Genomic DNA, 26,060 nt, shown 5'->3' with positions numbered 1-26,060 from the left:
GAACAGTGGGCACTCCTTTCCTATAGATTATGGGTAGCAGGCTAGGGTACCCATTCAGTGTTAATGCTTCATTCTTTCAATTGCAATATTCTGCTGTTCCTGGAAACAAATCCAGGTTTGATTGAGTTTGATCTCTTTGTCTCTGAAACAGACTGGAGATGCAGATGTCAGTGGTGGAGAGGCAGGGCATTTGGTTCCTTGCAGATAGAGTGAGCTCCATTAAGGGGCCATATAATCTTGTTTGTATGAGCTGCACCAGTTCATTTCAAGCACCAGAATTTACGTTCATTCGCATATTGGACACAGCACCACATCAAGAGCAAACCACAGTGAAAAAGGTGGGCTCTAGCTAGACCAAGTTTAAAATAGCCTCTGGACTAAAATTTGTAATGTTATACAACTCTGTAAAAGCTTCAGTCTCATGAGATAACTAAGTCACTAACAAATGGCAATATCCATTATTTCCACAGTTCTGCAGTGAAGTTTATTGATGTGCTGTTGTTGGTAGTTTACCTGCTATAAATAGGTATGTGCAAGATAGGAGTATGCTATGAGGATTATGACATTGTCTGCAGTGGTGCACATTTTTGTGCTGTTCAGGCATCTGGTCTTTTTGCCACAAAAGAACAAAAAACAAAAAAACCTCCCTTTGTTCTTAACATCTTTTACAGTACCCAGGATTAGTGTAAATAAGTGCAGGGACAGTAGTCTGCCTTGTGGCATCCCTGACATCAGTAGTTACATTCATTTTTATTGTCATATTCCCCTTTACTTTCCCCCCTCCCTCCCTCCACTTTTCTTTTTCCAGGGTCTTACTTTTTGTAGTTCAGATTGGCTTAGTGTTTCTGCTGCCTCAGCTTCTAGTGCAGGGATCACAGGTGAACCACAGTTCCTAACTTTAATATTTCTATGAAAAAGTTCCAGTTCATAATTGCTTCGTTTGTTTGTTTGTTTGTTCGTTCGTTTTTTATAGAGCTATCTTCCTTCAGCTCCATGTTCTTGTTCCATTGGCTCATTGAAGAAAGGGCTTCTGGTTTATCTCTTACTGGCCTTATTGTTCAGTGTATTGTGTGTTTGGCATTTTGTACTGTGTTTGGAAGCATGCAGTGAGTCTGTGAACACGGCATGTAGAATTGGAGGTGTGTCATTGCTGGGCTAGTGAGTGTGATGGAACCCACCTTGAGGTGTCCTACAGAACGGTCAGGATTTTAATCAGAGCTAGAGAGGGAGTGTGGTCTGTGGAAGGGAGTCATGAAACTGCCTGAGCAGTCCTCCTTTGGCCCCCTTACCCTCTTTGGAACCACTTTTTAAGGCAAGAAGGCTGAGGGTGCTGATGAGGAAGGTGCTCAGACCTCAGGCCTGGTGCAGCAGTGGCTGAAGAACAGAGGGGAGAACAGTCCTCTTGTTGAAGTGATTGGCACCTGGCACCAGAGGCTGCATTCTATCTAACATTCCAGAGCAGGCCCCAGTGAACCCTATTAGGCAGTAGCTGGAATGGTGAGATGTGAGAGGTGAAATGGGAACAGAAGGATTCATCACCTGAAGAGCAAGATGCTTTAAGTAACTCTGGTCAGGTGTTGCTACCTAGGAGGTGGAGCCTGTGGGCTGAAGACCCAGCTGCTTTAGTAGCTCCAGTTCCTTTTCTGCCTAAGGAGAAAACCTAAGCTAAGAAGAAAACTACACTGCTTGACATGTTTATACTTTGGTCTTCGCTACATGCAAGCCTCTGGTTGCTGTAGCTTTCTGAAATAAAAAGGTAAATTCATAATTCTTTTTCTTTCCTTTCTGAAGGAAATGATATTTAAGGCTATAAATTTACCTTGGTTATAACTTTGGTTGCTTTTGAGCCTTTTGGTAACTTTGTGTGTAACTGAAATGTGTTTACTCCTAAATTGTATTCAGAATTTAACTGATGTAGGGTTTTTTGCTTTGTTTTGGGGACAGGCACTCATCCTGTAGTTTTGGCTGGCTTGGAACTTGGTGTGTAGACTGTGCTAGTGGTAAATCTGTAGGTTACCACAGCCTCCTGAATGCTCGGATTGCAGGTCTGGGATGGTGTAGGATTTTAAGCAAATGCTTCCACATTTGTAATAGTCACTTTTAAAACTCTGTTTGTGTTTATTAACTTTCTAGATAGATAAAACCCTTTTACTTCATTTTTTTGACTAGCATATTTAAAAATTAATAAAATTAATCATGTTTATTTGTTTTATCAATTTTTCCTTGTGTTTTCCTCCTTTAACCAAACATACATGTTTGGCTTTGACTTAGTAAAAGGTTGGGCCACTGTTTTATTAGTATAAAACTACTCCATCCTGTGCAATTGCTCCCCACCCCCACCTGCTTTGGACCTTTATCCAGTAACATGAGTAAGTTGCCTGTTCACCAGTAGTTTTTACCGTCCTTTTATTCTGCAGCCATTTCAGATGTGCATTTTAAAAGTTAACTATTTAAATCAATTATAATGAAATTTTTTTTGCTTGATTTAAATTAAACCATAAACATTATATTTTCATTGCCCAAATGCATGTCTTGCCTTGCCTGGTGATAACATACCTGCACATGCAAGAGAATCACCAGTTAGTTCAAAGTCATCCTGGGCTACATGTTAAGAAAAAGAAAGAAATTTGTATCTTTTCTGTTAATTTCAAACTTATGATACGTTTAGTTTTTTTGTTTTGTTTTTTAGTATTTTTTCCCACAGTATAGCCCTCTGTGAATTGTGCCCCTCCCCCCAGTAGTTTGCCCAACCACCCAGTCGTTTATGTATTTCTTTATTTATATTTTTAATTTAAATCTTTTTTTTTCTGCTTGAGAGCTTTGAAATGATTGTGATTCTGTACTGATTAGTTAGTTATGACTAACACATTTTGGTCACTGAGATCGTAGTCCATTTACAGAACTGGAGAGCTATTTTTGTTGTTTTATTTTTAGATATTTAACTGTTTTATAGTATATTTAGTTCTTTATTTTCTCTTTAGACAGCTAGTTAATTCTTATTTCTTGCTCTCAAATCATTATCTTCTTTGTTGTTATAATTATCTTAGTGATTATCTGTGGAATATTGTGTCTTTCTCAAGGTATTCTTTGACTTTCTTTTGGCCTCTTCTCCTTGATTTGATCTCTATCATAATCTACCATCCTCCTCCAGTATGACAATTACATATGGTGCTACTGAGTGTAGCAGTGGTTACATAGTTTTTCTAACTTCTGTTCTTTAAAGGCAAGTTATATGACTTCCTTAACTCTGTTTTTATAATGTTGAGTGTTACCTCATAGTGATATTGGTTTTTAAAGAGTCCATTCATAACACTCAGCATAGAACCGGTACCAACTTAGCTGCCATGGTATTTTTTTCATTGCTGGGGACTGGCTTACCAGAGAAGCATTCTCTCTACAATGTACACCTTCATTGCTATCACAGAGATTTTAGTTGGAAGGTTTATCCTTTGAGTCATTTGAAAGCTGAACAGTTTGTGTTATTAATGTTTTTAAAAAATTTTCTTTCTCTGTAGTTTTTAGTTACAATGTTCATGTATAAAACATTGTGTATGGCCTCAATGAGGCAGGGGTTGTTCCCTTTAGGGGGTTCTAGTGTAGAAGAGGTGCTTCCTACTAGTACAAAGCAAGGCAATCATTGAATCTTTGCTGTATGCCATTACTCAGGTGGGTTTGTTTGTTTCCTTCCTTCCTTCCTTCCTTCCTTCCTTCCTTCCTTCCTTCCTTCCTCCTCCTTCCTCCCTCCCTCCCTCCCTCCCTCCCTCCCTCCCTCCCTCCCTTCCTCTTTCCGTCCCTGCCTACCTCATTCCCTCCCTGCCTACCTCATTCCCTCCATCCCTCTTGCCCTCCTGATTTTTTAAAACAGAATTTCTTTGTTTAACTCTGGCTGTCCTGGAACTCACTTTGTAGACCAGGGTAGTTTTGAACTCAGAGATTTGCCTGCCTCTGCCTCCTTAGTGCTAGAATTAAAGATGTACGCCACCATCTGGCTCTTTCTCCCGTTTTTTGTATATGAATTTCTGTGCTTATATATTACAGATTTCTTTGTAAAGTTACTTGGAAATTATTTTATTTTTTGGTTTTTCGAGACAGGGTTTCTCTGTGTAGCTTTGCACCTTTCCTGGAACTCACTTGGTAGACAAGGTTGGCCTGGAACTCAAACCTGGCTTATTTTATTTTTCTTTTAAAAGATCTATCTATCTATCTATCTATCTATCTATCTATCTATCTATCTATCTATCTGTCTGTCTGTCTGTCTGTCTATCTATCTATCATGTATACAGCATGTATGACTGCAGGTCATTATACCAGATCTCATTACAGATGGTTGTGAGCCTCCATGTGGTTGCTGGGAATTGAACTCAGGACCTCTGGAAGAGCAGTCAGTGCTCTTAACCTCTGAGCCATCTCTCCAGCCCCCTGAAAATTATTTTAAATGAAAATTGGAGACAACATGTAGACCATTTAACCTTGATTCAGCTGTTGTGTTGTAGGGGTCTTGTGTTCTCTCTGATGATTGTTCCCATCATTCTATAACTTTCCTTTACCATTTATCATTTACACAGAGTAAGCATGAAAGCAACTTAAAAAGTTATTACCGAGAGTAAGTCACGAATCCTTATTTTTGATGACATATTTTATTTAATTATTTTTGTGTTCAAACTGTCTGCTATGTCTCTGTGTCAGGCCCTCATGTTTAAATACTTCATTACATATTTTTTAAGATGTTCTAAACTCTTCTTAAAATCTCACCTGCTCCAGACTTGGAATTATTTAACTTCCAATAAGCAGCCTAACTCAGGCAATGCCTACTAGTATTCTTCTGGACGGTGCTTCTTTTTAAACCTTTGAGCAGATGAAGTTAGGAAGGAGAGAGAGAGACAGAGAGAGACAAAGACACAGAGAGAGAAAGACAGAGAGAGACAGAGGCAGAGAGAGACAGAGACCGTGCACATGATCATGCGTATACTTATACTCACACATGACATGTAATGGGGAATACTGAACTTGAATGTCTACTTCTGATTCATCCTACTTAATTTTTTGCCTTCTTTTGCAAACATTTTCTTTCATGGTAAGAATTCTGAACTGAAGATCATAGATACTTTCATTCAGTCACTCAGTAAAAATGAGTTTGGGTTTTATTCCCCTTTCTTTTCTCTCAGATTAAAAAAAATAATATATAGGATTTATCATACTTTCCAGTAGTAAAAATTTTTACCAAATGTCTAATGAGAGAATTGTCACTACTTTTTTCTTAGAACTTGTATCCTGGTTCTCTTAATCTCTTGTTTTTTGTGTTTTTTCTCTTCTTTTTTCTTTCCTCTTAATCTTAATGAAGTAGCTAACTTCATTGTTTTCCAGGTTTATCCTTCATTTGTGTTTTCTTATTTTCTTCTTCTTACACCAAAAGCACACTATATATAATCTTTTGCATATTCCTTTTTATGTAAAGTAAATTAGAAGTACTTTTTAACATAGAAATTATATAAATTCATAGATTTTTGAATAACCATTTCCACATTTTTCTGTGTTTCTATGCTATAGTTTTTTTGACCAATGTTTTGTGTTTTTCAGGTGGTTATTGAATATTGTGTTATTCAAGTAGTTTCCAGGGTTTCACATTACAAATGCTCTAGAAGGGTGTAACTTTGTACATGTGTATGTGTTAGTATTGTTGAGAGAAATTGTCACATAAATTCTCATAAGTAAAATTACTGCCTCTGGATTGTATGTGTGTTTAGTTTTGACCTGTGCATTTTGCAGTGCCAAACATTGAGAGAGTTGCTGCTGTTGCTGCTTTTGTTCCAGTAAGATCTTTTTCTAATATCGAATGTTTGTCTTCCATGGTTGAAAGATGATACTTTAATTCTTCATTTCACTGGTGAATGAGGATGATTGTTTATTTTATTATTTAACTTTAAATGTCAGTTTTTGCCTCTGTATTTGGTCTGTTAGTAAACATTTTGGTCCTTTCAAGAGTTCTTATAAATTAGAAATATACAAGCTATTATCACGTGTTGTTTGATGTACATGTTTTTCTTAATTTGTCATTTTGTCTTTTGACTTATTCTTTTGGTCATGTAAGAGTTTTACTTACTGAAACAGTATCACTGTGTAGTCCTGACTGTTTTAGTTCCTAAGCTACCAAGGAGTAAATGGAATAATAGCATCATCATTTTGCTTTGTGCAATGGTGGGATCAGGAGCTATGTTTTATAGAAATTATTCCCTGCTTCTTCTCTCCACTTCTTGTTGGGGATTTAGCTCAGTGGTAAAGTGCTCGCCTAGCAACCACAAGGCCCTGGGTTCGATCCTCAGCCCCCCCAAAAAACAAAATTCTTTGAGAATGTCATAAAATGTATTTCAATCATATTTATTCCACTTCCCCCAATTCTTCCCAGATCCACTCCACTTCTCTACACCCAACTTTGTGACTTCTTTTTTTTTTTTTTTAAAAGCCAAGAGAGACTAGCTTGCTGTTCATAAATTCTTGAATGTATGGCCTTCCACTGGAGTGTAGTCAGCTACAAACAGAGCCACTGTACTTGGCTTTCAGTTTCTCAGTTTTAGGTATATTTGTTACCTTCGTCATCTGAATCAAGTTTATCCTCTCTCCAAGTTGTATTTCAGGTCTAGTATGCAGAAGTGTGCTATGTTCTTTGAGCAAAAAGTTTCATTGCTGTGGCCTAGTTTTTTCTTCATAGTCCAAGCTATCTTTCTCCAAATAGTCTTTATGTTTATCACAACTTCTTTTCCCAAGCCTGACAAGAGGGTCATAAAGATTATAAAAGCCAGAGGCAGTAAGCAACCATAAGTTAACTGAATTTTCCATATACAGCATAATAGTTGTGTATATGAATCCACAGCAATTGTGTGGGTGTACAGGAGACCTGCACAGCATCAAGCAGACAAAAAAAAAAGCCCACCATGTGGAGGCGACTTGGGCATGATGAAGTCCCACTCTAGTTGAGGAGCTATTGGCAGTTGGTAACTGCATGGAGAGGGAAAATCAGTTTTCTTTAAGAGTATATATCCGCTGGTAGATCTTCTTTCTAGTTCTAGATTATATTTCATCTTGGTTTCTTTCATGTTTGCTTTGTTTTTTATTATTCAATCTCTATTTAAAATTTTCTCTCGGTTTTAGTGCAGTTTTATGAGATCAGCCACCCTTTGAGACAAATTGCTTTTTCATAAATGAATTCATTTGAAAAGTAATGAATAATCCATAAATGTTTTGCTCATTTCCAAAAGATTTACTTCAGAACTGTAAGTACAAATGTACAATAACCTTTTTGTTGTTGTTGTTGTTGGTAGTGGTGTTTTGTGTTTTTTGAGACAGAGTTTTTCTGTGTATCCCTGGCTGTCCTGGAACTTATTCTGTACACCAGCCTGGAACTCATTAAGATCCGCCTGCCTCTGCCCCGAGTGCTGAGATTAAAGGCGTGTGTCTCCATCGCCTGGTGTCTCATAAACTTTTTTGTTTCTATTGTTCTCATTCTAGAATTGCAGAATATGTATAGAGTGTGGTACCCGATCTAGTGCTCAGTGGCATCACAACTGTCTGATATGCGACACTTGTTATCAACAACAGGATAATTTATGTCCTTTTTGTGGGAAGTGCTTCAATCCAGAATCGCAGAAAGACATGCTGCACTGTAACATGTGTAGGAGGTAAGAAATAGCCACCTGTCCAGCTGCTTCGCTGGTTCTTGGGGCCATTTGCACTCTGCCAGCCCTTCTGCTGTGTGCTGCTACAAATGGAGCTGTTTTTAGGTTTTCTTTTTATTCATTTTACATAACAACCACAGATCCTCCTCTCATCCTTCCTTCTGGTCCCCTGGATCCCACTCCTCATCCCCTCTTCCAAAACGGTAAATTCTCCCATGGGGGGACAGCAGAGTCTGGTGCATTCAGTTGAGACAGGACCCAGTCCCTACCCCTGCCTCAGGGTGAGCAAGGTGTCCGACCTTAGGTGATGGGATCCAGAAAGCCAGCTCATGCACCAGGGATAGATCCTGATCACACTGTCAGGGTCCCCTTAAACAGACTCGGCAACACAACTATCTCCCATCTGCAGAGGGTCTAGTCCAGTCCCATGCAGGCTCCACAGCTATTGGTCTAAAATTCGTGAGTTCCTGTGAGCTTGGTTCAGTTGTCTCTGTAGATTTCCCCATCATGATCTTGATCCTCCACTTTTGTTTTTTTTTGAGATGGAGATTGACTATGTAGCCCTAGCTGGCCTCCAACTCAGTGATTCGCCTGCCTCTGCATCCTGAGTGCTGGGATTAAAGGTGCATTTCAAAAGACCCAGCAAATTATGTTTTTTAGGAATCTGAAAGACTTAATGAAAGAACAGGCAAGATAAAAAATGAGCATAACAACAAAATTCAAGAGAAGATAATTTAAAAATAATGAAGGAAAAATATGTCAATGTAATTGTAATGCTGTCCTTAAGTGTTGAAAACTTTTGGCAGTTTCCAACTCCTATAACCATCTTTTCTAGTTTTTAATCTTATCATTCCCTTTCCTACAGTAGGAATTTGGCTTTAAATTAGAAATTTTTATTTAAATATATTTATTACTACAGATGGTTTCACTTAGAATGTGACAAACCAACTGAGCATGAATTGGATTCTCAGTTCAAAGAAGAATATATCTGCATGTATTGTAAACACCTAGGAGCTGAGATAGATTCCTTACATCCAGGAAATGAATTAGAGATGCCTGAACTACCTACAGGTAAGTGTGTGTGTGTGTGTGTGTGTGTAGCACACGTGTGCACTTTAAAAAAGCTACTTGTTGATTAGTAACCAACATATTACTTCATTGAAATGAAGGAAGTCTTTGTATCAAACCTCATTTCAGTTTCATAAGCCTCTTCTTCCCCTCTCCTTTCCTCCTTTTTTTTTTTTTTTTTTTTTTTTTTTTTTTTTTTTTTTTTTTTTAAAATTTGAGACTGTCTCACTATGTAGTCCAGGTTAACCTTGAACTCATCAACCTACTATGTTAGCCTCCCAAGTGCTTGCAGTATTAATATGTACTCCCACACTTGGTTTTCAGTTTTTCAGCTTTATCTGTTTTTGTTACCTTGGCCATCGGAATCTAGTGACTTAATAAATTCCAGCCTCCTTCTGATTTGTACTCCATGTCTAGTATGCAGAGGTGTGCTATGTTCTTTGAACCAACAGTTCCTTAGCTTAAAGGCTTAAGTATTATAATCATTATTATTAACAGCATCAGTATACAGTATAGAATGTCCTTTTAAAAAAACATGGTTATCTATGTATGTATATAAAAATTCTGGTTTTTTCTGTTTAGTAGTGTTTGATATTGAACCTAGATAGAGCTTTGTTTATCTTTACCTTTGACCTGTGCCCCCAGCCTGTAAAGCTTGTTTTAAATGTACACACAATCAACCTTGTTGATTATAGTGCCTATGTTTTCAAATGTAAACAAAGACATTGCTGTTGACAGTTTATCCTTATTAAAATAAGGACATAGTTCTTGGATTGGATAATAAAAAGAAAATACTTACCCTGAGGTAAGGAATTTATCATTTTCTGTTAAGATTATTCCAATGGAATGGAAATTGAAGATGAAGTGGTATTTCTGGAACCAACAGTTAATAAAGATGTCAATGATCACCAGCCCACATCTGGAATTGTTCCTGATGGTAAGTATCTTTGTATTTTTGAAGAAAATTGGTAATATATAAATATCCTCTAAAATGTGAATGAAAATGAGCTAAGGTATGTATGGCATACTTAGAAACTGTTTAGAGAGAAGCCTTTTTTTTTCCTTCCCAATGTGCCCCCACCCTCCCCACCACCTCACCCCAGTTTTCTCTGTGTAGCCCTGGCCATCTTGGAACTTCCTCTGTAGATCAGGCTGGCCTCAACTTCAAGAGATCTGCCTTTCCCTCCCAAGTGCTTGAATTAAAGGCAAGCCCCAACACAGGCTGATGAGAGGAACCTTTTAAGGCCTGGAAATGTGGCTCAGTGGTAGACAGGAGCCTTTTAGAAAAATCATCTTCAGCTAAACTATATTTATAGTTTAGCCATACTCTAGTCTTATTAATAAATATGTGCTTTGTTTAGGGACCAAGTGATTTTCATTAAAAAGCCATCCATTGTGTTTTTATAATTGTGAACTAAACCTATTGTAGATTATGATGTGTTTCTTGCAGAGATAATGAAAAATTCATTATGTGAAGTTATTTCAGCTGTGCTATTGAGGGTATTTTAATGATATTTCAGCTAAGATTTTGCAGTATTGATAATAGCTTTACTGAACATGTATATTTAGTAAAATTAAATTACGAGTTTTTGAAAGTTTTTATTGTAGATGAAGGTTTTTTCTTCCAAGACAGGTTATGCCTGTGTAGCCTTGGCTGTCCTGGAACTCACTCTGCAGACCAGGCTGGTCGCAAACTCAGAGATCCAACTGCCTCTGTATCCCGAGTGCTGAGATTAAAGGTGTACGCCACCACTGCTCAACTATAGATGAAGCTTTATGTTAAATTATATACTTTGAACAAATAAAGAAAAGTCTTGGAGTTTTTCAAGTTTTTATATGTACACATTTTTTTTTTAACAAGTCCCATTAAAAGTTATACTTCATGTAGATATAACTGGAGAAAATAGGTTATAGCAGATCTGTAGTATATAAACAGGTTCCTAATTGTATCTTTGTATATCACTGACTAATATAATAACAGCATGTTTTGTGCTCCTTTTGGAAATTGACATTTTAAAGTAAAACTCTTATTCAGTTACTGTAGAGAGAGAATTGTGGACTCCTTGCTTAAAGATTCCATAATATTTTATTTGTAGCAGCTCAAGTGTACACCGAAGAGCCCCAGAAAAGTAATCCATCAGAAAGCCTTGACAGAAATGGTCTCCTCATTTCTGGTAAGCTGTTTGTTCAGATTGTCTAATTTAATTGGGTTAGAAGACAATAGCCCAATCAATTTTTTCCTCTACTAGAATGAAGGGTTGTTTAACATGTTTAGTAATAGCAGACCTATTATTTGATGTTTTCCTTTTATCCTCACATATAGTCTTTCTCTACTGTAGGAATGAAAAGTGAGGTTTCATTTTGGCATACATATATTTTAGTCACTGATTTGAAAATAATAAATGAAGAGTCTAATGTCTTCATTGATACGGCCTCAATGATATTTTGAATAAATGTCTAATTTTCAGCAGTACTTTTTAGAGACATTTGGGCCTCATGCTAACTGAGACCTCTTTCTCTTAAATAAGATCAAACTAACTTTTATTTGTTTGCTTGTGTTTTGAGACTAGGTCTCACTTTGTATATTTAGCCTTGGCTGACTAAGAGCTCATTATGTAAAGGAGGTTGGTCTTGAACTGCCTCCTTTTGTCTCTCAAGTGCTGAGATTAAAGGCATGTGACACCATGCCCAGCTCAGTTAAAATTTTAATAAATTAGTACTCTACTCCAGTTGTACATATTTTAGAGTATGACATATAAATAGAGTAGTCAAGATTAGTGTTTAAAGTTGTGACAATGAGGATAAACAAGGATTATAATACTATATATGTACTAGATATGCTAACGTATATAGGTAATAATCTAAGCAAGTCTTGGTGTGCTGAAAAACTTATCAGAAGCTATATCACAACTGTTTCTACATTGTATCCTTATGTTCTAGACCAGTCTTCCTTTTAAGAGTTTGACATTTTACTTAATATCATGGATTTTTTTTTAAACTAACTTTAAAATGAGGTTAACTTCCCATACATAGTTTTCAGTCTGTAAATGCTTAAATCATAAATGTGTATAATAAAAATATATCAGTAATCTCTTGATTTTTGATTTGTTTTATTTTTAACTAGAAATTACTTTTTACCTCTAGGAATCTTACTAAGACATGTTTTCAGAAAGCCATGATTGATTTTAATCCATAAACCATTTGGGAATTTTTGCTTTAATGACTTCAATAATTTCCCTTCTTGAATTCTTTCAAAGTTGTAGTTTAGCTTACGCGTTTTACAATTTGCATATGAGTTAATGTTACCTGTATTCTAAATTTTGTAGAATCATCTGACAATAATAGGAATCCTGAAATGGCAAATAAGGTTTCTCCTGAAATTGATAGTGAAAAAATGGAAAGTCTTTCTAAAGGGGTTCATGTTTGTGAGGAAGATGGAAGTGAAGACCGAATGGAAGTGACAGAAAATGTTGAAGTCCTTCCACACCAGACCATTGTGCCACAAGAAGACCTGCAGTTGTCAGAGGAACCTGAGGTGGTATCTAAAGCAGACCCAAGCCCTCCACAGTCATTGTCCGGGTCTGCTGCACCAGAAGCCTTACTGTCTGCTCACGGTGAAAGTTCCTTATCTTGTAAGGTGGTAGAGAGAGTACAAGATGTAGTGGAGCAGAAGGAAAATTCTGAATTTCCCACAGGGTGTGTGGATTTTGAAATGACTCTTGCTGTTGACAGTTGTGTCAAAGATAGTTCATGCCAAGGAGACAAATCTGTACAGTTACCAGCTGAGGAGGAATCATCATTCTCATCATCAACTGACCTGAGCAAGGCAGATGTGTCTTCCTCCTCAACGCTTTGTTTAGACTTGCCTTCATGCGACATGCTGCACGGTTACCCTTCAACTCTTAACTCTGCTGCTGGAAACATCATGCCTACAACATACATCTCAGTCACTCCAAAAATTGGCATGGGTAAACCAGCTATTACCAAAAGAAAATTTTCTCCTGGAAGACCCCGCTCTAAGCAGGTAGGATGATATTAATGATAACAAGGATGATATTGCAGCAGCCATTTCAAATGTGAAAATCACATCTAGCTTTGGTTTGGAAGGCAGTTTTCCATCCACAGAATTCAGTTCCAATGTTTTTGTTTTGGGAGGAGTATAGTATTTTAAAAATGTTCTTAACTGAGAATGTAATTTATTAAAATTTGTAATATAAAAAATATAATCTATTTGATTATAGTTTCTAATATAAATCAAATTTTAAGGTGTTATTAGTTCCAAAATGTTAGAGCTTTAAAAACACACTGTGAAATTATGAATCTATAGTGATAATGTTTTCTTTTCTCCTGTAATGTGTGTGTGTGTGTGTGTGTGTGTGTTTAAATGCACAAATGAAATTTTATGCTGGTGAATTTCTCATTTTGATGTTTGTTTCTCTATATAAAGTGCTAAGTCTTTGTAAAATTATTTTTCAAGGTAGGACTTCCTTCATTAGTTTTAGATAAAACAATCTCAAAATGTACCGTTGTTCCATTTATTCATTTATATCTATCTATGTATCTATCTATCTATTTATTTATTTATTTTGGTTTTTCGAGACAGGGTTTCTTTGTGTAGCTTTGCACCTTTCCTGGATCTCACTCTGTAGACCATGCTGGCCTTGAACTCATAGTAGTCCACCTGCCTCTGCCTCCCAAGTGCTGGGATTAAAGGTGTGCGCCACCACTGCCTGGCGTACCATTCTTCTTTAGCAACTCTTTAATGTGCTGAGTGAGCCCTCTGAACTGAAGTTGCACCCACTTGTTTGTTTTCCAGAGAGTTTACCAAGACTCAGGCTCCCTTGGGATACCCAACTCCTAGCCTTCCAAGTGCCGAAATTCTAAGCTCCTTCTCTTTGTTAGGCTTTGCAATTGTTTTTAAGTACTATAGATTCTATATTTTAGGGATGAATTACAGTTCCTTTTAAGTGGATTAAAGTGAGATAGTATGTAATTTTTATGTAATGGGAATATATTAATCTTAACTAGCTTTGGAGCTGTAAAGACACTTAAGAAAATTCTGTTTTAATGGACTAGTTTGTCTCCTACAAATCCTATGCATTTTTTTTATTCTCTAAAGACAAGTTACACCCAGGGACTAGCTCTTGTTCTGTGGGAAAGACGTATGCAGTGAATTACAGTATTTCAAACAGTAGTGTGTGTGTCTATGTGTATGTAGGTCAGAAGGTACTAATGATCAAACTCAGCGCATTGTGCTTGGCAGCAGGCACCCTGACTATCTCCCAGCCCTAGGATACTTTCATGTGGCAGCCCTCTACACTGTGAATATGATCTTTGACACTTGACTTCTCTTAACCCATGATACTTTTTTTCTTCACAAATCAGAACCCATGCCCAATCTTTTTGTTGTTTTATAAAATTAGCTATAAACAGGTAAGTAGTTCTGTTTCTTACCAAAAAGTTGGCAAAAGAAATTTGAACCTCACATTCACTTTTGGTTCCTACCAAGATACTGCATTATAAACTTTTTGCGAGGACAACTGACTATATAGCCCATGTTGATCTGCAACTCTTTATATTCCAACTTTAGTTTCAAGATTGCTGGGGTTACAGATGTGGATCACCATACCTGACTTGCAACCTCTTTCCCAATGTTATGTACTGCCCCTTCCTAGGCAACTAAGAAGGCCTTTGAGGTTCTAGTTTGACTTGAATCTTGGAAGAAGAGTCATGAGTTGAGGAGGAGGCTTTGCTTTCCTCTGTTGTACTGCTTTTTTGTTTTTTTTTTTAAATTTTGTTTTGTTTTTTGTTTTTTGTAATGTGTTGAAAAGAATACTATGTGGAAAGCTTTTAAAAAGTGTCAGGAAGTAGGATGGAAAAAGTTTTAATTGATAAAATTCCTTATTTTGTTTACATTTCAGCCTCTATTTCATTTTTCAAGTCTCAAAGTTCTTTGTCTAAAAAAAATTTTTTTTCTTAATTTATTTTGATTCAGCATCTTTTTATATAGCCACAGCTGCCCCTGAGGTTGGTGTATTGCTCATCCTGCTTCTGTTCCCTGATTGTTGGGATCATAGGCTTGTGCTACCATGTCTTGTCATATCTGTCCATTCTAGTTTATAAATTCTGAAATAATAGTAAATCATGTTTTCAAAATTCTGTGAGTGTGTTGCATATATGAGTTATAAGATAAGCCCTTTGTAATGTTGAACTGAAGGCACATGAAACACCAAACTTTTTGTTTTATTATGCTGATAGTGATGGTTCTAACGCCATTCCCCAAATCATTACTAAATGAGCATGAGCCATAATTGTATTCAGAAAGTATTGAATAATAAAATGGGTGGCTTTACTCTTACAGTGCCCTGTCAATCACAATCAGGTCTACTTTCTTACTCTGTTTACGACTGAGCTTTATTGTTCTTTTTTTGTTTTCTTTGAGACAGGATCTCACTCTATAGCCCCGTCTGGTCTGGAGTGCACTGTGTAGACCAGGCAAGCCTCTAGCTCAAAGAAAGAGCTGTCTGCATCTGCCTTCCCCGTGCAGAATTAAAGTGCTACCACTTGAGGCTGAAGTTGGTTTGTAGAAATGAGGTGTTTTGTGAAAAAGACACTTTCAAGTCATTACAATAAGGTGTTGTACTATAGCTTCTTGTGCATAAGTGAGCAAGTATGTTTAAAGACAGCTGATAAACTTTTATTTTCTGTCTCTGTAAATTGTCATTTTTCAGCTCTATCTCTTTCTTCAAGTATTTATTTTCATAATCCTATAATTATAATTATTTTTCAAGTGTGTTGAAAGAGTTTATCTCAGGCTTTTAGAATTGTGAAGTTGGGGTTGGGGATTTAGCACAGTGGTAGAGCGCTTGCCTAGCAAGCACAAGGCCCTGGGTTCGATCCTCAGCTCAAAAAAAAAAGTGAAGTTGACTTGTAGGTCCCACTCCCTCTCTAGTTGTTTGTAAGACAAACATATTCCCTTGGGATCTAATAATAACAACGATTATATTCAACACATGACAGTAGGATTGGCTTACTGTAATTTTTGTTTACTTTCTTATCCCTTTTTGGAGGGAAAGGAGTTGGTCAGGCTCCTACTTTGAAGCCTAGGATGGCCTCAAACTTGGAGCAGTCGTGGCTTTGTCTCTTGAAAGCTGAGATTAGATTACACTTGAAACAGGAAGCTGGTTACAACATTCTTTTCACTGACCATTATTGTCCCCTTTTTTCTATCCTGCAGTCCTGTAACCTACATTATATGTTCATAAGTTTCCTTAAGGAAGATAATGCTCACTTAAATCATTTGGAAAATTATTCTCTGTAACCAATACAATCTCAGTTGAGTAGTATTGACAATCTATTGGATTTGTGTAGCTCCTCTCAATTTTTAGTCTCCTGATGTTTTGTAATTTGAACTTTCATTTGTTCTTAATTCCAGTTGTAGTTAGCTTAATAGTATCAGTGTATTGTTAGATAAGTAACGTTTTTGAAGGTAAGGAAATCAAAAATTTTAGCCCACTAGATAGGATTAATGTGTTTGATAGAACAATGCAATGTTTACTGATGAATTCCTTCATTCATACAAAAATAATAATGGAAGAGAAAAATAATGTTTAATAGTTGTTGAGCAGAATACTTGACACAACCAAGAAAAAAAGGGCATAGTTTGTCCTTGTGCTTATAGCTCAGCCTGAGTCATTACAGAGCAATGATGCTACTAGGCAGAACACAGCATAGTAGGCAAGTATATATCTGTCAGTGGCAGATAACCTTTTCTTGGTCCTTTATGTGAGTTTGTATCTTCAAAGCTGGGATCTAAAACATGATTTATAACTTAATTTTCATAATTACAGCTGTATTTCAGTTTTAAGTTCTAAGAGAGATATATACGTTTTTTCTTTTTCTTTTTTAAGTTTTTTTGAAACAGAGTTTCTCTGTGTAGCCTTGGCTGTCCTGGAATTCACTTTGTAGACCTGGCTGGCCTCAAACTCACAGAAGTCCACCTGCCTTTGTCTCCCAAGTGCTGGGAGGCACTCCACCACTGCCTGGCTAAAATATATACGTGTAATCATGATTTTCCTTCAATTCCTTTTAAAATTGCATATAACTATGTTCCAGTGTCCTATGATAATATACATAGTAAAATTCATTACGTAACTATCAAGCTTTTATTATATAAATTCTTCATAGCAGCCAAGTAGTTTCCTAATTATCCCTGTGTTGATATCTAGACATTCTTAGTCTAGAAAGCTCTTCATTTGTTTCTTCCATGTTATATGAAATGTAAATGCTTTTTGAAATGAGATGCAATTTTGGCATCAAAGGTAACCTAAATTGTGATGAATAATTCATAATCACCAGAAAATTCTTATTTATGAAAAAATTTAACTTTTTAAAATTTAACATACTTTTTATCTTGGTGTGTTACTTTTTTTGGTAACTTATGGTAGTTATGTATTGTTAAAAGATCAGGAAAAATTTAAGATGTACAGTAAGAAAATGTCCTTAGTGAAAGCCCAGTGGAAGTAGTGAGAGGACTAGGTTGAGCTATAACTTGTCTATACACTTGACTACCACTACATAAAATAAGGTGTAGAGCATCTCAGTTGATGATGCGTTAAGAACAGCCTGTAGATTCAGTAAGGAAGATGTTGGGTCACTTAGGGAAGTCCTTCTGTCAAGGAAACATTCAAGGTCTTACCTGAAGGGTAGAAGCAGCCAGCCATTTTTGAAAAAGATTCCAAGAGTGGAGTATCTGTGTCAGTTGGACCCTGGCTGTGTGGAGAGTGCAGTATGTTTGAAGGGTAGTTAGGAAGCCAGGGCAGGAAGAAATTACAAATGGGGGAAAGGTGGATGATACATGATGCGAGTAGAGGGAAGCAGTTTGCCTTCTATGTTAACTGCTGTGTGAGATTTATATTTCTTAGAATGAATCTAGCTGCTTGGCAGAGGAAGTCTTGAGACTCTTGCAAGGTGGGAGGGGAACCCAAAGAAATGATTGTTAGAACAGATGGCATGAAAGATGGTGGCAGGCAGGACAGGTTGGATTCTGGCAGTGGAAGTGTAGAGGAGAGTGTATTGGCCAGAGGAAAAATGAGATAAATTCCAGGTTTGCCAATGATTTGGTTGGAAGGGTTAAAAGAAAGCAGAAGAGAAAGGCAGAGAACACTTTTTGACCAGAGGACTAGATGCCATTCTAAAAATAAGACTAGCAAATGAAACCCTCCATTGGAGAGATTTTAGATGTGATACATGTTAGAGGTTGTCTAAGTTACTTTTCTCTTGCTGTGAGAAGACACCATAACTAAGGCAACTTATTAGGGGCTTATAGTTTCAGTGAGTTAGAATCCATGAGCATCATGGCAGGGATCATGACAGCAGTACCAAGGCAGGCATGGTACTGGGGCAATAGCTGAGCATTCACATCTTATTCCACAAGCAGAGTCAGAGAGAACATACTAGGAATGGTGCAAATCTTTCGAAACTTCAAAATTTGCCCCCAGTGACATACCTCCTCCAACAAGGTCACATTTCCTAATCCTTCCCAGACACTTTCATCAACTGGGTGTCAAGTGCTCAAACATAAGTCTCTGGGCCTATGGGGGCCTTTCTCATTCAAACCACCACAGAAGTTTTGTTTAACAAGATGAATGTGTTAAGGAAATTGAAAAAAAAAAGTCACACTGCCTTGGAGAGATGTTAAGCAAAAGTTAGAATTAGAAACTGTGAATGTACAATAGAAGACAACTGTTTCCAAGATGGCATTTTAAGCCTTCACTGTGCATTTAGGATTTGGGCTTTAGCTCTTAGGAAACTTGAGGACTTCAGCAGTCAATGAATGAACTTGCATAGGAAATAGAAAAATCGTCAGGTAGATGTTCTACCACCAGATCAAGAGAAATGTCTTGAGTGAAGATGAGGAGATAGAATGGACTTTTGGCAACATGGAGGTTAATAGGGACCCCTGACAAGGAAGATGGCACAGACAGATGCAATGGGAAGTGGGGTAGTGAGCAGGAGTTATTGGCTGCTGTGGTCTGAGAGGAGTATGTCCTTGTTAACTGAGCTTGGATGAAGTGTTGTTAGGGAATTGATAGCAGAGAGAAAACTTAATCATCCTAGACAGTGATAGATTGCTGGTCTTAAGACATGTGGTTCTTTAGTTTGAGTTGGAAGTAGAATTAATTTCTTCTTTGTGTTTCTTAATTTTTTCCCCCTCCAAACTTTGTCAACTATCTCTTCAGTGTGGGTTGGAGGTCATGCTCTTATTTTTGGTTATTTAAATTGTTGATTGCAATTATGTTACTGGGGTTTTTATTAGTTTGTTGATCTAGAAACCTGGTAAGTACAATATATCTTGTTTTAAGATTTAAGATCTTGTTTTGTCATTTAATTGGTGAAATATGTATGTATTCTTTAATTGCCTGATTCAAAATAGGTTCTTTTTTGATTGTCATTTGTTCTGTTTTTCTTAAAAGTATTGCCTTGGTGGAATAAACTAAACATTCTTCTTGCTCTTTAGTGTCTTTGTCAGATTACCTGAGATTGCTGAATGTAGTTAGGTGGAAGTGAGATGTCTAGATGCCTTAACTTCATTTTAACTGTTTTAATGAGACACCATTTCTTACATATTAGCCATCTTATTTTATTTTGCAAATTTAGGACAATTTGCTTTAATAAATCTCATAGCTATTCAAATTAGCTCCTTTGGTATAATTGCTGTAAGATGGCATTCCTATAAATAAAAATCATCCAAGGTGAATGCTTTCATTCTGAGTGTGTGTTTTAGCCTACTGGTTTGGTGTCTATACCAGTGAATAGAACACTTGCTAAGGTTGTCCTTACCCTCCTTTTGGTTTAGACATACTTGTTAGATTAATATAACCCCCTGAATAGCTTTCTTCTAGTGTTAATTCTTAGACTGTGACTGACTTTTATTTTTATTTTTTCAAGTAATTATAGTTCATGAGTCAGTGCTGTTGTTATCTAAACTTTAATTTTTATTACACTTCATTGTATTGATATTTCTACTTAGATATTTCATTCAAATTATACCTGCAAACATTTAAATTAAAGTCAATCTAGGTGATAAGTTTATTTTCTCAAACATGAAGCAATTTGTCCTAATTTTCCATACGTTTACATTTGCTTTTGCTTTGCTAAAATTCCTTAGTTGCTGGCTTTGATCTTTTATGTTGCTGAGTTTTATACATCTATTTTCTCACCTGCCATATCCTAGGGGGCTTGGAGTAACCATAATACAGTGAGCCCACCTTCCTGGTCCCCAGACATTTCAGAAGGCCGGGAAATTTTTAAACACAGGCAGCTTTCTGGCAGTGCCATTTGGAGCATCAAAGTGGTAAATAAACTTGCATTTACATTCATGTATCATTTCTGTCTGGTTTGTTTTGTTCTATTGGATGTTAAGAATTAAACCTTTCTTTTCTAGACTCAGCTTCCAGAGCCACTTTTTAAATCTGAAAACTTGCCTTATAAAATGTTTCACCTAGAGATCTAGAGGAGGAAGTAGTTAAATAGGAATATTATAAGGATACATTTTTAATGCCCTTTTTTTCTGATTGATTTTCTTTTATTGTTGTTATTATAAATATTTCTTTAGAGGGAAAATTCTTGTCACATGGACCAAAGTGGAATTAGGAACTTGATCATTTACAATATAGAAAATTTAGCTGATTACGTACAGACAGAGGAAATATACTACAGTGTCAGGAAGTTTCATTGTTTATGTTTATCTCACAGTCACAGAGCATTCCCATGTCATGGCTTGATGATGCTCTCTCAGTTCTTGACATAAAGTAGTCAGGTACAATTTGAAGCAGGAGAAGTTCAAAAAGTAATCATCTTGAAAATCAGAATACTTTATTGACTAAGGAAGGTAATTTCCCCTCATCCTTAATATTTAGTATTTCTGAAATAGAACTACTTAAGTTAGACTAGTGAAAGATTTCAGCAGACGTTCAGAGTATATTTTCTTATTTTGCATTACAATTCGAAGGGCAAATTTATGCTCATCTAGATAATTGTAATTATCCAAGGTAATGTGGCATAATTTAAGCATATTCATTAAAATTAATTAATTGGTTGATTCGAGAATAGTCTCATTATGTAGCCTAGGCTGGCTTTGAACTCCATTCAAATCCTTCTTCCTCAGACTCCCAAGTGTTGGGATTAAAGCCAAGTGCCACCATACCCAGGTTTAAATGTTTAAGAGTGTAAAATATGACTCATTTGATGGTTTTGTAGCAAATGCTGCCAATTTTAACTTATCTTTAATCTGTACCAATGGATTTTAGGGAAAATTAACTGAGAGGTTACCGTAATCCTGAGTTTTAATTACTACGTTACCACACTCCTTTCTGCCACAAACCACTCTCATTTCTGCTGAAAACAACCTGTCTAGTGCAGTTCCACCCTGTCTATCTCTTGTTCAGAGCTGAAGACCTCTCAAAGGACCAAAAGAACAGTGTGAGAGAGGACCAGGAAAGACCATTTGGAGCTGGAAGGTGTTTGTGTTTATTAAAAAGAAAGGGGAAAATACAAGTCCCCTTTCCCTTTGTTCATACAGTGTTTGATTCTCTCAACATAAACACAGTACTTTGACCCTGAGCCTATTCTGCTCACTAGACAGTGATTTCAGCTTATGAAACTGATGAAGGGTATCAGGTGAAGACGTGTCTTACTTCCCATTTGTTGCAAGGAACAAAGGTTCCCTGACTAACTTCATATCTAATATCTATTTATAATATGCAATTTTTCCTCATTCAGGAATATATAATTCTGAATATACTAAGGTGGGATCAGGGCTCTAATATTGGTTGATACTGATGGCTTAAGGTCTCAGAATTTAACGTAGTTTCCTATAGGACTTTTCCTTACATTAGTGAAACATTATTTTTAAGGGTAATTATTTTGCCTTTATGTCAATTTTATTAAAATCCTGAAGCATTTAAATATTGTGTTAAAGTGAGTTTGATATATTCAGTTTCTATGACAGGTATTTAGTGATAAAGGATACTGATTGTATTTTCATGACAGGAAGAATACTGCTTCACAGTAGTAAAAATTAACTTAGCTGCCTTGTAATATATCAGAATAGTGACTAAAAACTAGGGACTGTGGGCCACTTGCAAGCTTAGTGACCTTGGGGAAGTCACAGACAAATTTTACCCTCAGTACAATTGTCTCTAAAATGGAGTGGGTTTGTTGAGAAGAAAAATTGCTCAGATCAGTGTATACTAATTGCCCGATAAATGTTCCTTTTACTCTCATCACCAAGAGGAGAGTTTTTCTTTGGCATCTTGTACTGAAGACAGTCCGTGCATAAAGAAATGGCTGTGTTGGGTCTGGTTGTTCTAGGCACCTAGGATAAAGGTGTAGGGAATCAAAATTAGTGTCAAGGCCTGCTGATGGGAAGCACATACAATGATAGAGGCAACATTTGATTCTAAAGTTTTTAGTAGTTTTACTGATAATTTTTGGATACATATTTAAAGATGGAATTAATAAGTCTGGTCTATTAACATGTACCATCCAATTATAAAAGAAAGCTAAATATTTGTAACATGTTTTATTTCACTGAATTCTGGATTTTAAAATTCTTTTGGGCATTTACTGAATGCTAACTCATTCTTATCTGTTATTAGGGCCGAGGGTCTGGATTCCCAGGAAAGCGGAGACCTCGTGGTGCAGGGCTGTCAGGACGAGGTGGCAGAGGCAGGTCTAAACTAAAGAGTGGAATTGGAGCTGTTGTATTACCTGGGGTGAGACTTACATTCTTATTATTCCAGTAGCAGTTAATGGTAATACTGTCATTTGTAGCAAGTTGTTTTTATCCTGAGAGTCCCAGGAATAGTCTCATACCTTTACATTTTGCCATGTTTCTGCTTGATAATAGTGGACTTCATTTTATTCACTTATTTATTCATTTATCTACCTTTCTATCCATCCATCCATCCATCCATCCATCCATCCATCCATCCATCCATCGCCTTGCACTTGCACTACCACTGAGCTAAATCCCCAACCCCCAATTTTTTTCTTGTTTTGTTTTGTTTTTTGTTTTTTGAGACAGGGTTTCTCTGTGTAGCTTTGCGCCTTTCCTGGAACTGGCTTTGGAGACCAGGCTGGCCTTGAACTCACAGAGATCCGCCTGCCTCTGCCTCCCAGGTGCTGGGATTAAAGGCACTCTCCACCACTGCCCGGCTGGACTTAGTTTTAGTTTGAAAGTCTGTTCAGGTGGTTTTGTTTTCTGATTTGTTATCCTTTTCTTCCTTTTTCTTTGACATCTATTTATGCCAACCTTCTACAAGAGAGAATTTTTAGTGTATTTTCTTTTTTATTAAAAATATACTATTCTTTCTTTTCTTTTTATTCTATTTTATTTATTTGTTTGTTTGCTTGTTTGTTTGTTTGTTTATGTATGTATGTATGTATGTATGTATGTATTTATTTATTTATTTATTGGTTTTTTGAGACAGGGTTTCTCTGTAGCTTTGGAGCCTGTCCTGGACTAGCTCACAGAGATCCACCTGCCTCTGCCTCCCGAGTGCTGGGATTAAAGGCATGCGCCACCACCGTCTGGCCAAATTCTGTTTTTAAAGATTATTATTTCATATCATGTGTATGGGTATTTTTTTGAATGTATGTTACTTCATGTGTGCCTTGTGCCCCTAAGTATTCAGAAGAGGAAATCAGACCTCCTGGAACTGGAATTACAGATGGTTGTGAGCCATTTTTCATGGCTTCTGGGAATTGAATTCAGGTCTTCTGCAAGAACAATATGTACTCTTAAGTCTGCTTAGCATTCACTCCAGCCCTATTTGTTAGAATTGCATTTAAAGTTCTTTTTTATTTCAGTTGCTATAATTATTATAATAAGACCTATAGGGAAAAACTAGAAAGGTTGTAGAATAATACAAACTTGAATGGTGGCCAAGATTGCATGACTATTTTGGATTGATAAATGTTTACTGATTGGCACATTTTGGGGTTTCTTATAGGTGAGAATTGAAATTGAAAAATCTATTTGAGCTGGGTGGTGGTGATGCACGTCTTTGATCCCAGCACTCGGGAGGTAAAGATAGGCAGGTTGATCTCTTGACTTTTAGGCCACCCTGGTATACAGAGCAAGTTCCAGGATAGCCAGGGATGCACAGACAAAACTTGTCTTTAAAAAAAAAAAAAAGAAAAGAAAAGAAAAAAGAAAAACTGAGAGAGAGAGACAGAGAAATATAGAGAGAAAGAAAGATACTTGAACTTGTATGTTGGTGCACACTAATCCCAGCATTCAGGAGGCAGAGGCAGGCAGATCTCTTTAAGTTCAAGGCCAGCCTCATCTATGTAGAGTTCCAGGCTAGGAAGGGAGAGAGAGAGAGAGTGTTGAAACTGATTTATTTCTGGGCATGGCGGCTCACACCTTTAATCATAGTACTTGGGAGGTCTAGGCAGGTGGGTCTCAGTGAATTTGAGGCTTACTTGATTTACAGTGTGAGTTCCAGGCTAATCAGGAGCTACATAGTGAGACTCTGTCTCTAAACAGTCAAACTCAGACCAAAACAGACTTATTGAGACATTGTTGGTATGAGGGTACAGATATTTGCATACACAATTTAATAAGCTTTGGTGTGTATAAACCCTGAAAACTATAGTATAATCAAAGCAGTGAAGATATTCATCTCTTAGATCCTCTGAAATCCTCTGGTTCCCCTGCTTCACCTCTAACCTTTCTCCCCAAGCATGATCTGAGTTTGTTGTAGCTCATGCCTGTAATCTTAGAACTTGGGAGGCTGATGCAGGATTGTTGCTAGTTCACATATTTTAACCATAGAATCTTGATTTGTGCCTTGGTCATGCCTCCAAGTTAAATATTTAGGTTGATTAATGGTTTCCCTCATAGTCATCAAGGGTTTTTATGACTTTAAATTGCTGTTTGCCCCTTGATCATAACATCACTCTGATACTATCAATTAAAACTTATTTTACATGTGTTTGAAATTAAAATGTTACATTAACATATTTTTAGCTGAAATTTCATCTATTCTCCAATAAAATTATTTTATGTTTTGACCTTGACTGTAACATGTTCACTGTAGGTTCTAACCTTTTTCTGGAAAGAGGATCATATTTTATTATTTTAGTATTTACTTCCTTGTTCCCTATTACTATGTCTAATTCAGAGCTTTTGCAGGAGCAAGGTGTGTAATAAGAATCCAGTTTTTGCCTAGTTGGTTTGGGAAAAAATAATCAAGTTCAGAAATGAGCACCCATGGTTGGTAATTGTTTTGCTAATACTGACATTTTGATAAGCTAATCGTGATATTCTAAAGTGGTGCCATTTAGTAGAAATGAATAGGAAACACATATGCAATTTAAAACTTCCTGGGAGTCACATTTAAAAAGTTATAGTGAACTAATAAAGTTAATTTTAATGTATCTTATGACTCCTGTGTTTAAATTATTACTATTTCCCCATGTAATGTATGTAAGGTTGATAACAAGCTATTTCTATATTCTGAGCCAGGTACTGAGTCTTGATGACTGCTATGTGTATTATAATATATCCCAATTTCAACTAATCGCATTACAGTCCTCAAGTATGACTAAAAGTGATATGCACATACCTATATATGCTATAATTTTATAGTTTCTTGATTAGAATTTCTGAGTAATTAAGTATTACTAAAGGCAGGCTTTCGGGTTCTCATTTGTACTCATCTGTGGCACTTGTATGTCTAAAGTAATAACTCAGTGAATTGGAAAAAAATCTTGCTAAGATAAGGCCTTGCTATATAGCCACGCTAGCCTCAACCTTACCATCCTCCTGCCTCAGCTTCCAGAGTGCTGTGATTATTGGTATATACCACCATGCCTGACTATGAGTAAAAGTATTTTTTAGTTAATATTATTTAGAATTGTTAGTCTAGACCCAGACAAAATTTGTATTTTGGACAAGAATATGTAAGTAATATAATTTTATGTTTCCTGTTTTTGCTTTTTGTAGGTATCTGCTGCAGATATTTCATCAAACAAAGATGAAGAAGAAAATTCTATGCACAATACGGTTGTGTTGTTTTCTAGTAGTGATAAGTTCACTTTGCATCAGGTTTGAATTTAATCTTCTGCTTCCAATTCTTCCTCATATTAATCTGTCCCATTGCCTAGGTATCATCCAGTTAGGTTATAGTACTATGATAATTACGAATATATTTTTAATGGGGCTGGAGAGATGGCTCAGAGGTTAAGAGCACTGGCTGCTCTTTCAGAGGTCCTGAGTTCAATTCCCAGCAACCACATGGTGGCTCACAT

The 26,060-nt window shown here is 36.6% G+C and overlaps 1 protein-coding gene across 12 annotated transcripts in view; it reads left to right on the top strand.

Moving 5' to 3' along the window:
* Kmt2c (lysine methyltransferase 2C) overlaps positions 1–26,060 on the top strand; it is a 247,142-nt gene that overhangs the window by 133,568 nt on the left and 87,514 nt on the right. For 11 of the 12 annotated variants that reach the window (XM_036181141.1, XM_036181134.1, XM_036181143.1 and 8 more), the window contains exons 10-17: positions 7,504–7,673; positions 8,590–8,741; positions 9,571–9,675; positions 10,835–10,912; positions 12,065–12,762; positions 19,975–20,094; positions 22,400–22,516; positions 25,756–25,857. In XM_036181141.1, coding sequence (XP_036037034.1) covers positions 7,504–7,673; positions 8,590–8,741; positions 9,571–9,675; positions 10,835–10,912; positions 12,065–12,762; positions 19,975–20,094; positions 22,400–22,516; positions 25,756–25,857 — 1,542 coding nt within the window. The remainder of the gene's footprint in view (positions 1–7,503; positions 7,674–8,589; positions 8,742–9,570; positions 9,676–10,834; positions 10,913–12,064; positions 12,763–19,974; positions 20,095–22,399; positions 22,517–25,755; positions 25,858–26,060) is intronic. The other variant, XM_036181142.1, reaches the window with a different exon arrangement.

Source organism: Onychomys torridus, chromosome 3 (genome assembly GCF_903995425.1).
Source record: "Onychomys torridus chromosome 3, mOncTor1.1, whole genome shotgun sequence".
Taxonomy (NCBI): Eukaryota; Metazoa; Chordata; class Mammalia; order Rodentia; family Cricetidae; genus Onychomys; species Onychomys torridus.
The sequence above is the reverse complement of the archived record's forward strand: the minus strand, read 5'-3'. Positions and strand labels throughout refer to the sequence as shown.